This window comes from Scyliorhinus torazame, chromosome 1 (assembly GCF_047496885.1).
Source record: "Scyliorhinus torazame isolate Kashiwa2021f chromosome 1, sScyTor2.1, whole genome shotgun sequence".
Classification (NCBI taxonomy): Eukaryota; Metazoa; Chordata; class Chondrichthyes; order Carcharhiniformes; family Scyliorhinidae; genus Scyliorhinus; species Scyliorhinus torazame.
In genome coordinates this window covers 90,931,715-90,946,123 of record NC_092707.1, presented here as the reverse complement: position 1 = coordinate 90,946,123, position 14,409 = coordinate 90,931,715, and the positions used below count along the sequence as shown (strand labels likewise).

Here is a 14,409-nt window from a genome sequence, read left to right as displayed (position 1 = left end):
TTCCAATTTTTCTTCGACAATAAAAGTCCACGCTTCATCCGCCGTCTCAAAGTAGTGGTGCCTCCCTTGATATGTGACCCACAGTCTTGCCGGTTGCAGCATTCCAAATTTTATCTTCTTTTTGTGAAGTACCGCTTTGGCCCGATTAAAGCTCGCCCTCCTTCTCGCCACCTCCGCACTCCAATCTTGATAAACGCGGATCACCGCGTTCTCCCATTTACTACACCGAGTTTTCTTCGCCCATCTAAGGACCATTTCTCTATCCTTAAAACGGAGAAATCTCACCACTATGGCTCTGGGAGTTTCTCCTGCTCTCGATCCTCGCACCATAACTCGGTATGCTCCCTCCACCTCCAACGGACCCGTCGGGGCCTCCGCTCCCATTAACGAGTGCAGCATCGTGCTCACATATGCCCCGACGTCCGCCCCCTCCACACCTTCAGGAAGGCCAAGAATCCTCAAGTTGTTCCTCCTTGCGTTGTTTTCCAGTGCCTCCAACCTCTCCACAGATCGTTTCTGGTGTGCCTCCTGTATCTCCGACTTCACCACCAGGCCCTGTATATCGTTCTCATTCTCTGCTGCTTTCGCCTTCACGACCCGAAGCTCCTGCTCCTGGGTCTTTTGTTCCTCTTTCAGCCCTTCAATCGCCTGTAATATCGGGGCCAACAACTCTTTCTTCATTTCCTTTTTTATCTCCTCCACGCAGCGTTTCAAGAACTCTTGTTGTTCAGGGCCCCATATGAAACTGCCACCTTCCGACGCCATCTTGGTTTCTGCTTGCCTTCCTTGCCGTTGTTCCAAAGGATCCGCTGCAATCCGGCCACTTTCCTCTCCTTTTTCCATCCGTGTCCAGGGGGAACACCCTTCTGGTTTACCGCACGGTGTTTTTAGCCGTTAAAATTGCCGTTGGGGCTCCTATCAAGAGCCCAAAAGTCCGTTCCACCGGGAGCTGCCGAAACGTGCGACTTAGCTGGTCCCGGAAAACCTATTTTATGAATGTTGAAAGACTGCATCCACAGGTATCAGAAAAATCATTAAAGGTTATGAAGTATTTACAAATTAATACTTTTTAAAAACACAGAATCTCTTACCATCCTTATTTCAGTGATCAAAGCGTAATTCTTCTTGGCACCATTCCAGATCTAAAGTTAGGCATAAACGTGAGGTTTAGTGGGCAACCTTCAAGTTACCATGCATCTGCCGCGAGGCGGAGGTCGCAAATTTGTGCCATTAAGGAGTATTTTTAGGTTCCACTTCTGGGGCGGGATTCTCCGACCCCCCACCGGGTCGGCGAATCGGCGGGGGCTGGCGTGAATCCCGCCCCCACCAGTTGCCGAATTCTCCGGCACCGGATATTCGGCGGGGGCGGGAATCGCGCCGCGCCGGTCGGCGGCCCCCCCCCCCCCGTCGATTCTCTGGCCCGCGATGGGCCGAAGTCCCGCTGCTGGAATGCCTGTCCCACTGGCGAGAATTAAACCACCTCTCTTCCCTGCGGGACTAGGCGGCACGGGCGGGCTCCAGGGTCCTGGCGGGGGTGGGGGGGGGGGCGCATGGCGATCTGGCCCCGGGGTGCCCCCACGGTGGCCTGGCCCATGATCGGGTAGGGGAGAATCCCGCCCCGGTATTGTTCAAAGTGCTGAGGGGCCAGTACTTTAGTGTGGGCCTAAATAAATCACCTGATGAATGGATCCTGGTGACAGCAACTGACTCCCAACACAGAGAGGTTGCAACAAATCAGGAATGTGGCTAAGTGTAGCGAGCGAGTCGGTGCATAGCCAGCACAATACATTCATTGCACACAGCGAAGTAAGTGAGCTCAGCAAATATCCTTTGCTTCGCTATTTTCCCCACCTCTTCTGTCATGGTTCTGTCTTTCTCTCACTCTCACTGGATTATTCGAGGAATAGGACTGTGTGTTCGTGAACCTGAATCCCCGGCACTTCCTGCGTTAACAAAAGTGCAGACCATGACTCTTAACTCCGCGAACCTGACACCCGTGAGTCGCGACCCGCACTTTGAAAAACTCTGTTCTAGAGGAACATCTGACCATGTAATACTATGCAAGTGGCACGGTGACACAGTGGTTAGCGCTGCTGCCTCACCACACCAGAAACCAGGGTTCAATCCCGACCTTGGGTGACTGTGTAGAGTTTGCACATTCTCCCTGTGTCTGCGTGGGTTTCCTCCCACAGTCCAAAGATGTGCAGGTTAGGTGGATTGGCTGTGCTAAATTGTCCCTTGGTGTCCAATGGTTAGGTGGGGTTACGGTGTCCAATGGTTAGGTGGGGTTACGGGGATAAGGCGGGTGGGGGTGGGTGGGAGGGGTGGCGGAATGGGCCCAGGTAGGGTGTACTTTCAGATGGTCGGTGCAGACTCGATGGGCTGAATGGCCTCCAGCACTGAAGGGATTTGATGATTCTATGAATCGATGCAAAAATCCATTGAACTCATGGAAGGGTTATTTAGACTAGAAACATTGGACTGAATTCTCCGCCGTCGGGATTCTCCTTTTTGCCGGCAGCCCGGGGGTTTCCCGATGGCGTGGGGCTGCTGCACAATGGGAAATCCCATTGACCAGCTGGCGAAACAGAGAACCCCAATGGTGTACCGTGGAGCTGCGGGACGGAGAAACCAACCCATGGACTCTGTTCCTCTCCAAATGCTGCCAAACTCTGCTGAGTTTTTCTAGCATTTTCTGTTTTTGTTTACTCATTGTGTGCCCATGAGTGCCATTGTCTTGATTTGACAATTCAAAATGACATATGTTTTCGAACAGCTACATTCCAAGCTATCCCACTTCCAGTTTTTGTGCCATGTGGGTGCATTTCATTGGGAGATGGAGGTTGAGGAACAATGATAAGATTGCGAACTTGGCATTGCTCATTCGTTTATTGCAATCCTGCTCTTTCTCTACCTATTTCTTGATTTATTTATGGCTCGGAGCTGCTAGCCACTTCAAATATGTTTATATTCTCTTGATCCCAGCTAATTGACTCCGTGCTAAGAGCAAAGCTGTGGGCAAGAAATGAAAAACTGCTGTGATCAATGTTCTTTCTGACTTTTCTTTGATATGTGCCACCTATTTATTGCATTGTGCGAAGCATTCAAGATTGCGTGCATCTTGGAGGGAATGTTGGTTGTGTGCAGCTTGTTTATTGCACTGCAAGGTACATTCCAAATTTCTGCGCAACTGTGCACCCACACAGCTTAGAATTAAGATTGGACGTGACTGACAGACCTAACAAAAAGTCCCTCTCCTTCCCCTTGTGGATAATGAAACATTCATTTGCATGTGGGGTTTGGCATGTATTGAGATGATGAAGAGGTACACGCTGGAGGCAATCTAACAAATATTCTAGTACAAATTTCAGAGTCACGCAATAATGTAGACCAATTCAGAACCCGTTTCTGGAGGGGAAAGCAATGCAAGTTACCAAGAGAGTTAAATACTGTTTCTGTTGTAATTCAAAGTTTATGGATTAGAGTTTTTCCTGGTGGTAAAACCATATATGAATGTATAACAGAATGGGCTATTTTCTACTGATAAAATAAGTAAAGGGCAAAGGCCACAGTACCAGATTCTGCAAAGGTGAAGGAAGTAGGATGGTTTAACAAATTGTGATAATGACACAATACAACCTTTCAAATTGGAGGAAGGGGAAGACTTGGGGAGCTGGTTTTGAGATCCTTGATGGAATGGAATTGCAAATGGCGTGATGAATTTTGAATTTAGAACAGTGAGGAGGTAGAATGTGTGGCTCGTGTATTTGAGAGGAATAATCAGTAGTAATATCAATTAAATAAAGAAGCAATGGTTAAATTTGCATATGAGCCCCACTGAAGAGGAGCCATATTTTAAAAAATTGTTTCCAAGTTGGAAATTGATATTTTGTTTGTGTTTCATTGAGTTAGATGCTTTGGGTCTGACATTCATTATTTTGCTTTTGCAAATTTTTTGTTTGGAATCTGTTGAGTAACCATCTGGTTAGATTCATTCTGACTTGCAAATACTTCCAGCTGAATTTTACTTATTTCAAAATTGGGAATGAATTGGAAAACCCTATTGGACGTATCTCAGTGGTGTTGGTGGTAGAGGTATTGTGGATGGAGATGCAGTTGGAAGATTCTCTGTGCACTGATTTGTATTGACTTAAAATGTGGCTTCTGATGGTTTTGTGAATTTGTTGTGTATTATTTCTGCCAACCTCCATTTACTGTGATAGGGGGGAATCACACCCCCACCACCAAATCTACAGTACAGTTAGACCATTTACCTTCTAATACCTTTTCCTGATTTACAATGTCTCAAACTAATGTTCCATGCCAATGCCAGATAGCTCAATTCTTCAAAGTTATTTTCTTGCTAATGCCAGTATCAGGACTGCGAAATGCCCACTGTATAGTTTTAGGAAAGCACCATGATCACTTTGGGAATATGCTGAATAACCTCTTCTAGTTGTTGCAGGTAGCATGATGGGAGAAGCAAGCTATTTCATACTGTTTCCGTAAAACTGTCTGACATTGTGCTCAACTGAAGGATGTTGCAAAGACAAAATGAATTTGAAATAAACTGGGTTAATCTTGCATATTATGATGCATACTATCCTTAAAACAATAATGTTTAAACTGGCATATAAATGTTAATTACACAGAGAGCGATCTCATCCTGAACTTCATAATGTTCATCCTTCCTCTGAATACACAAGAACATTAAACATATTGTGTTGTGCAACTCTACTGAATAATTCAGAATAGCCAGTGCTGGTAGCATGTCTCTTGTTAGACGCCATAAATTCTTGAGTGTATTGCTGCATGGTTGGTGACTCTAGAGAGGTCTTGACTCCTAGAGGGTGCTTCATCCCTAGAAATTGACTACCAATCAGAGGGCCTCAAGAGGATGTACAAAATGGGGAGGTATAATACAGTTAAAAGCATTAAAACTTGTCGATACCTTGAACTTGAACAGTTGTCTGTAAAGCCAGGTTTACATTACAATTGGAGAGTCCGTGGGAGAACTCAAAAAAGGAATGCAAAGGAAGAGTGTCTGTAAGACATAGTAGGCCATTCGGTCCATCATGTCTACTCTGCTATTCAGTGAGATCATGATTGATCTGATATTATAATCTTCAATTCCACTTTCCATCTGATCCCCATAACCCTTGATTCCTTTACTGGTTTAAAATCTGTCTATCTCTTCCTTGAACATACTTAACGGCCCAACCTCGACAGCTAACTGCAGCAAAGAATTCCACAGATTCACTACAATCTGAGGGAAGAAATTCCTCCTCATCTCTGTCTTAAAACGGCGACCCCTTACTCTGGGATTGTGCTCTCTGGTCCTAAAATCTCTCACAAGCAGAAACAACTTCTCAGCATATATCCTGTCCAGTCCCCTGAGAATCCTATATGTCTCAATAAGTTCACCTCTTATTCTTCTAAACTCCCAATGACGACAGGTCCAATCTTCTCAACCTCTCCTCATAAGAGAATCCATCCATACTAGGGATCAACCTAGTGAACTTTCTCTATACATCCCCCAATGCCACTATATATTTCCTTAGATAAGAGGACCAAAACTATTCACAGTATTCTAGGAATTCCCTAAGTTGGAAACAGGGCAAAATAAGTAAACTCATAGCCTTCTAATAATTTTCATATCCTGTGGGCAAATGGGAAAATATTTATTAGGTGATACAATAATCAGACTATGAAAAGGCACTAGAGAGACAAATGATGAGCACATTTTAGCATTGGTATTCCTGATCAAATTATTGCCTCTCCTATTTTTAGTCGGAATATCATATGGAGAAAATTGAGTATCTTTAATCTTTCCACAAAACTGAACTTCCTCATCCATGAAAGCATCCTAGTGTACTCATCTTTACCCTTGCCATCCTTCCTAAAACATGGGGCGCGATTCTCCGAAATGGAGACAAAGTCCCGACACCACCGGAGTGTTTCACTCCGGCGTCGGAGCCCGCTCCCAGCCCCCTATTCTCCCGCCCCCTGGGGGGGCGAGGAGCGGCATCGCGTATTTTACGCGCGCTGGGCCTTGGCGCTGCGTAAAAAACGGTGCCGCGTCAATGACGCGGCCGGCGTCGCATAAATGACGTCACCCACGCATGAGCGGGTTGGCCAGCGCCAGCCCGTGCATGCGCGGTTGCCGTCCTCCCCGAGGCCGTCCCGCAAGAAGATGGCGGATGGATCTTGCGGGGCGGCAGAGGAAAGGAGGTCCTTCTTTAGAGAGGCCGGCCAGACCCTATCGGAGCCCCCCCCCCCCCCCCCCCCGGTGCAGGATCCCCCCTCCCCCCCCACATGCCCCCCCCCCCCCCCAGCATTCCCGCGCAGTTCCCGCTGGCAGCGACCAGGAATGGATGGCGCCGGCGGGTACCTGTCGTGTTGGGACGGCCGCTCGGCCCATCCGGGCCGGAGAATCGCCGCTCGCCTTTTGCAAACGGCAACTGGTGATTCTCCGAGTGGCCCGGCCTGATTCTCGCGGCGCTGGTTTGGGGGGGGGGAGAATCGCGTGTGGGTGTTGGGGCGGCGTGGCGGGACTCGCGCGGCGCCCCAGCGATTCTCCAACCCAGCGTGGGGGGGGAGAATTCCGCCCATGGTGCCCAATATTACACACACTACTCCAAGTGAAACCTAATGAATCACTTGTAAAATTTTAGCATGACTTCCTTTTTTATGGCTTTAATGCCCTTAATGCTTTTGTAAGGGGCACAAAGAGTTCACACTCAGTTGGTGGAAAACAAAAACTTACTTTATAACACTTTACTATTTTGTACAACTGCAATAGTGCCCTGCTGGGTCTTTTCTAGTCGGTGCCTTACAGGCTGACTCTATTTATCAAAACAAACATTATTAAGGATCCCTGGCCCCCTTATCGAGCGAGCTCATATTCTGCAAAATCCATGGGGTAGTTAATTATCCCTACCCCATTAGACATGTGCAAATTATAACAATCGCTGTATCAGATTCCATGCCATCTTCATAGATTTGTGACGATGCACCCGAGTTCCCCTCCTTCTCCTCCTCCTCCTTCTGCAAACTCCTTAGAATAGTACTTTTTAGATTATATATTGTATAGTACCATATTGCAGTGCTTACCCCGAACCAGACCCCAACAATTGCGAGGATACCAGACAGAAACCCCAATATTTAATTTGCAAGACTGCGAGGAAAGGATACTTCACTCCAGGAGTGATTCCATGCACAAACAGGAATATGATATTTAAAACAAACTTTATTACTAACTTCATCATAAGACAATATCTTACAGTTACCAGTTAAACGATGCTTAACAATGCAATGAAACAATAACTTCGAACTGCTACCTTTATCTCCACTCAAACAACATCCATTTCAGGTTAAACAGTCAGCAGACCCAGGGATGCTTGCTTAATAGAGATGTATTCGATCCCCTGCTTTGGGGATCGAATACATCTCTAACATTTTCCAGTTCGGGCGAAAGGTGGAAGGTTGCAGGGTGGAAGGATCTCTTTGAGAAAGAGATATCCCTCAGGAACTAGCTTGCAGATTCTTGCCTGTCTCAAACTACTGCTTAACCTGGCAGCCTTTGAGAAACCTCTCCTGTCCTGTTCACAGGTAAATCTTTAACTCTCTCTTTTTGGGCCGCATGGTGGCGCAGTGGATGGCACTGTTGCCTCATGGCACCGAAGTCCCAAGTTCGATCGGGCTCTGGCTCACTGTCCGTGTAGAGTTTGCACATTCTCTCCGTGATTGCGTGAGTTTCAACCCCACAACCCAAAGATGTGCAGGGTAGGTGGATTGGCCACGCTAAATTGCCCCTTAATTGGAAAAAAAATGAATTGAGTACTCTAAATTAAAAAAAAACCTTTCTCTTTTCAAAGAAATCTCTCCCGTCCACATCCCAATCTAAAACTGAACTTCAAAACTGAAAACTCAGTACCTGACTGCTTCAGCTCCTGGCTTCTCGCATTAACTGCATCATCTTACTAAGCTAACCACAATGTCTCTAATTATCTACTCCAAGGGGAACCTTCTTGATATAAACAAAATTTCATTCGGCCTATCTTTTTATGATGCTTTAATTGTACGTCTTGTAGCCACAAAACCTGGTTGTCTTGCAAACCAGGATTTTTAAAAAACACTACTGAAGCAGTCATACACACAGTAACTCAAGCTTTTAACCCTTACTGCACCAGATACATATAATACAATACAATACAGTATATCGGAAATTCCTACATTCATCACATGATGCAAAACTGGAGTAGAAAGCAGAAAATGCTGTAAGTCCTTAGCAGGTCTGGTGGTATCTGTAGAGAGAGAAACAGAGCTAATGTTTTGGGTCAAAGGCCTTTCGCCCGAACTGGAAAATGTTAGAGATGTAAGTAAGCTCAGAAACATGAAAGAGAGAGAGGAAGTTACACACTTCCGGTTCAGTCAGATCAGCCATGAATCTTATTGAATGGCAGAGCAGATTTGAGGGCTCCACCTGCTGCTAATTGGTCTGTCCGTATGTAAATTGCAGGGTGGAAGGCAGGCGGTATCAAATGACCAAAGATGTCATTAGAAGGCAAAAGGGTGTGATATGAGGCTAGTAAAGGAACAAAAATCGACGGCCTCCTTCTGTGTCTGTGACTCTTAAGAGATCGGTCTAAAGAAAGTATAATTGGCAATAGCTGAATTGTCACCAACAGCTGCCATCCGAATATGATCTGAAATTATTGAACTCGAGTGTTGGGTCTGGAAGGCTTTTAAAATGCCGAATTGAATGGCGAGAACTTCTGTGAAATTCATTGTGACAGTGTCGAAGGCTGAGGTCAGATAATTAAAATGAGAGGTCACTGGAGGCTTAGGGAATCCTTGCAACAACAACAAAAACAAGTTGCATTTATATAATGCATTTCACAAAATGTCTCAAGGTGCTTATGGATCGACTGAAAGTGCTGTTACCATTTAGATTATACTGACTCTTCAAATATTGAAGAAAAAAATTAATTAAGTGGTCAGAAAAATCTAAAAGATACGGACATTCATTGTATATTGAACAAAAGCCATCGGGTGACACGAGTATGTAGCTGAGCTACACCGAGCAGGAAAGCAATTGATCTGTATTAAGGGAGCTGATCTTGGCCAGGACAATGGTAAAAGGCCACATCTGACCTCAGCACAGATGATGAAGAAAGCAAAAACCAGAGTGATTTCCAGTTCCCACTTGCTGTCCATTGATTCTCAATGGATCGTGTGCAAATCTGTCACAGGGTGAGGGGCATAGGGAGTGGGTGGAATGTGATCAGAAGGATTACTGAAGGAGCTGGAGGTGGGAGGAGAGTTAGATGGCTGCCATTCAAAGAAGCTCCTGATGTTAGCACATCTTATTCAAACGCTGCATGTCCTTTCCTGCATGCGTGAGATGGACATTTGCATTTGTACTTCATTTTGAATATCTGACTTTTTCTCCTGCTTTATTCCTCAGCAGCACATCCTCACCATCATGCGGCGGCCTTCATCCAGGAGGGGGGCTGATGGGAGGCACACTTGCAATGGGGTGAGCAGATCATTTCTGTTACTAATCTGAAGTCCTGGCTAAGAACTATTGACTCTTATGTCCCAACCCTGAGCACCAGTCCCAGTACTGGTGCTGGTACTGTGTTGGGACAGAGGGTCTCTGTTCTGCATGTGATACTGGGCAGCCTGGTTGCATGTCTTCGAGTATGATTTGACTGTACACTAATAGTCGATAATAGTATACTCCACAAAATGGTTTGGGTATCGGGATAGCGGTACGGAAGTAGAGATGTGCAACATCCAAATACTACAGCCCTCTCCTTTTTACTGTGCTAAGGACTATTTCCATGCTTCCTAACACTGTCTAGGATCTTTCGAGAAATTGGGTCTTGGTCAGTGTTGGAAATGTCAAGTCCACTCCAAGCAGCCGGCTTGTCACCTATTGGTACTGACATCACTGGATGCACCAAATTTCTATCTGAATTCTTACTGAGGTTTCTTTCACGAGACAAACTGCAGGAGTCTAAGGATACAGCAGCACAAGGTGCAGAAGATTTCAAATGAGGATCCGGGCAATAACATTGTGCCATTACACCAGATTCCATAAATTATTTGCTGAAAAGTGGTGATCTTTATTCCATTCTTTTCTACCTATTGCACAGATGATATTTTACTGAAAGTGAGATTTAGCTATCGATTGCTCCAAATGACCAGCATGGATACAATGAGTCAAAAGGTCATCCTTCTGTCCTGTGGCTCAGTTGCGGCACCCTCATCTCCAAATCAAAAAGGTGTGGGTAAAAGTATCGCTCCAGAGACTTCTGACGCTCCAGTGCTGTATTGTCAGACGTGCTGGCGTTCAGATGAGATGATAAAGCAAGGCCCCGCCTGCAATCTCAGCTGGGCATCAGAGATCCCATGAAACTATTCGAAGAAAAGCAGGAGTGTTCTTCCTGATTTCCCAGCCAATGCTTATCATTCGCCCAATATAAATAAATCTGATCATTATAGTATTGATGTTTGTAGATCTGATTGGATGCACATTTTCTTACATTACAATAATGATTACACTTCAAAAGTACTTCATTGGCTGTAAAGTGCTGTGGAATACCCAAAATTGTGAAGGAAGCAAAACATTTTATTTATTTCATGTGCTGTCAGTTTGCACGGTTCTTTGGAGAGTTTAACCTCCTTGCTCACCCAAAATCTAGACTTAAAAAAAATTAAATTATCCCCTTACGTCCATTGATTCCAGTGAGGTGAATGAGACAAGACCAAGTCCTCACACCCCAGGCGGATGATGATGACTTGCAGAGGGGACAGTCCGTAGATCCTCACAGGGCTTCTGGGGCATTTGACTTCTATCTGGCTAATGGCAGCAATCAATGATCAGGGTCATGGCGATGCAGCGACGAAAGTTTAGCCTTTCCTGATCCCACGGCATCCTTCGTGATCTGAACCGGTGAGGACCTCAGTGTCACCGGTGGCAGAACCTGATGAGATGGGCCAGCCGCACCTCAAAAGTGCTGAGGGCACATGAGGAGAATGACTGACTGAATGCTGTGACACCAGCCCAGTGGATTCTGGCAGACATTACAATTCCCATTCAGATACAGGCATTACTGATGTGTTCAGTCACTGTGAAGGTATGCCATCAATTTGCTGCGGAGGTTGAACAAAGCACCGGGAGGAAGCCCTGGACTGAGAACCCTGCCTTTATCTTGTGCAGGAATCACATTTTCACTTCCGACTGACAAACACAGCTCACCATAACAAGGAGCCATAGAGAAGGTGAAATTAGAGGGATTTTATTTACAGAGGTGAAGTTATGTGCAAGTGATTAACAGTCATGCCCACACTGTGAAATTACGACTAACCTCCTTTACCTTGCCTTTACATCTTGGTGCATCTGCAACATCCACAACAGAGGTGGAGGCAGTTTGCTGATTGCTTTGCCCAGTGTCCTCAGGAGGGCTGAGCCCTTTGGTCCTGCTGTGGCCGTGCCACCTTTCTCAGCCTGTGGATCTGGAGCTGGGGTAATAGGGAGAGGGAATTTGGATGGACAGGACACTCATGGAGTCACGTGGGTGGATGGCCCTGTGATGTGCAACAGCTGATTCTCACCCTACCAGTGTTGACCTAAGTGCGTTGGCCTGTTGGCACTATCACCTTAGTCTGAAGACGGACAGACCCCTCCATCAGGCCTTGCAATGATCTGAGGAGTGCAGCAGATACCCCTTCCTGATTTTCCCTACCATGCCTTTGCAGCTCCAGTAACTGAGCCACGGCCAAGTCCAGAGGCTCATCATCTGACTTGGGCTCAACATAAGAACATAAGAACTAGGAACAGGAGTAGGCCATCTGGCCCCTCGAGCCTGCTCCGCCATTTAATGAGATCATGGCTGATCTTTGTGGACTCAGCTCCACTCTCCGGCCCGTACACCATATCCCCGAATCCCTTTATTCTTTAGAAAGGTATCTATCTTTTTCTTAAAAACATTTAAAGAAGGAGCCTCAACTGCTTCACTGGGCAAGGAATTCCAGAGATTCACAGCCCTTTGGGTGAAGAAGTTCCTCCTACACTCCGTCCTAAATCTACTTCCCCTTATTTTGAGGCTATGCCCCCTAGTTCTGCTTTCCCCGACCAGTGGAAACAACCTGCCCGCATCTATCCTATCTATTCCCTTCATAATTTTATATGTTTCAATAAGATCCCCCCGCATCCTTCTAAACTCCAATGAGTACAGTCCCAGCCTACTCAACCTCTCGTCATAATCTAATCCCCTCAACTCTGGGATCAAACTAGTGAATCTCCTCTGCACTCCCTCCAGTGCCAATATGTCCTTTCTCAGGTAAGGAGACCAAAACTGAACACAATACTCCAGATGCGGCCTCATCAACACCCTATGCAATTGCAGCATAACCTCCCTAGTCTTGAACTCCATCCCTCTAGCAACGAAAGACAAAACTCGATTAGCCTTCTTAATCACCTGTTGCACCTGCACACCAACTTTTTGCGACTCGTGAACCAGCACACCCAGGTCCCTCTGCACAGCAGCATGTTTTAACATCTTACCGTTTAAATAATAATCCATTCTGCTGTTATTCCTCCCAAAATGGATAGCCTCACACTTGGCAACATTGAATTCCATCTGCCAGACCCTAGCCCATTCACCTAACCTATCCAAATCCTTCTGCAGACTTCCGGTATCCTCTGCACTTTTTGCTTTCCCACTCACCTTAGTGTCGTCTGCAAACTTTGACACATTGCACTTGGTCCCCAACTCCAAATCGTCTATGTAAATTGTGAACAACTGCGGGCCCAACACTGATCCTGGAGTGACCCCACTAGTTACAAGTTGCCAACCAGAGAAACACCCATTTATCCCCACTCTCTGCTTTCTGTTAGTTAACCAATCCTCTACCCATGCTACCACTTTACCCTCAATGCCATGCATCTTTAGTTTATGCAGCAACCTTTTGTGTGGCACCTTGTCAAAAGCTTTCTGGAAATCCAGATATACCACATCCATTGGCTCCCCATTATCTACTGCACTGGTAACGTCCTCAAAACATTCTACCAAATTAGTCAGACACGACCTACCCTTTGTGAACCCATGCTGTGTCTGCCCAATGGGACAATTTCCCTCCAGGTGCCCCGCTATTTCCTCCTTAATGATAGATTCCAGCATTTTCCCTACAACCGAAGTTAAGCTTACCGGCCTATAATTACCCGCTTTCTGCCGACCTCCTTTTTTAAACAGTGGTGCCACGTTTGCTACTTTCCAATCCTCTGGGACCACCCCAGAGTCTAGTGAATTTTGATAAATTATCACTAGTGCGTTTACAATTTCCCTAGCCATCTCTTTTAACACTCTGGGATGCATCCCATCAGGGCCAGGAGGCTTGTCTACCTTTAGCCCCATTAGCTTGCCCAATACTGCCTCCTTAGTGATTACAATCATCTCAAGGTCCTCACCTATCATATCTTTATTTCCATCAGTCACTGGCATGTTATTTGTGTCCTCCACTGTGAAGACTGACCCAAAAAACCTGTTCAGCTCCTCAGCCATTTCCCCATCTCCTATTATTAAATCTCCCTTCTCATCTTCCAAAGGACCAATATTTACCTTAGCCACTCTTTTTTGTCTTATATATTTGTAGAAGCTTTTACTATCTGCTTTTATGTTCTGAGCCAGTTTACTTTCATAGTCTACCTTACTCTTCTTTATGGCTTTTTAGTAGCTTTCTGTTGTCCCCTAAAGACTTCCCAGTCCTCTAGTCCCCCACTAATCTTTGCCACTTTGTATGTTTTTTCCTTCAATTTGATACTCTCCCTCACCTCCTTAGATATCCACGGTCGATTTTTCCCCTTTCTACCGTCTTTCTTCCAATCAACAGATTCTTGGCCTCCAGCAATCCTCCGAGTACCAGCATACTTGGCTGCCCTTGCCTCCACATGTTGTGGATCAGACAGCACAATGTGCTCACCAGATTGTGACCTCAAGGCTACTCCAGACTAGGCCCCACTGGGGTGCGTGTCTCTGCACTGGTGAAGGGTGTGGGTTAGTGCTGTGATGGTTCTTCTATTTCAGGGTCTGTAAATACCTGTTACGTGCTCCTGTCGAGGCTGGTGTTGAGGAGCTAGCTCATGGAGCCCCTTGGCTGCTTCCCAGACAGGCCTGTAAAAGAAAGGAGAGAGAAGTCATTAGTGCAGGGCAGGGACCTGAGAAATAGAAGACATCATTCACAGTATTGTGTTCTGATGGATGCTGCAGTACTAGATTTTCAGTTAGTTCATCACCGCCAACCTCATCATTTATGGAAAGGCGGTGACATAGTGGTATTGTCATTTGACCACCAAACCAGAGACCCAGAGTAATGCTCTGGGGACCCAGGTTCAAATCC

General features: G+C 46.0%; 1 protein-coding gene across 3 annotated transcripts in view; it reads left to right on the top strand.

Annotated features, from left to right (window-relative positions):
- osbp2b (oxysterol binding protein 2b) overlaps positions 1-14,409 on the top strand; it is a 614,672-nt gene that overhangs the window by 95,045 nt on the left and 505,218 nt on the right. Inside the window, exon 2 of one of the 3 annotated variants that reach the window (XM_072497976.1) lies at positions 9,470-9,541. The exons of the other annotated variants lie outside the window; for them this stretch is intronic. Coding sequence (XP_072354077.1) covers positions 9,470-9,541 — 72 coding nt within the window. The remainder of the gene's footprint in view (positions 1-9,469; positions 9,542-14,409) is intronic. 3 annotated transcript variants of the gene reach the window in all.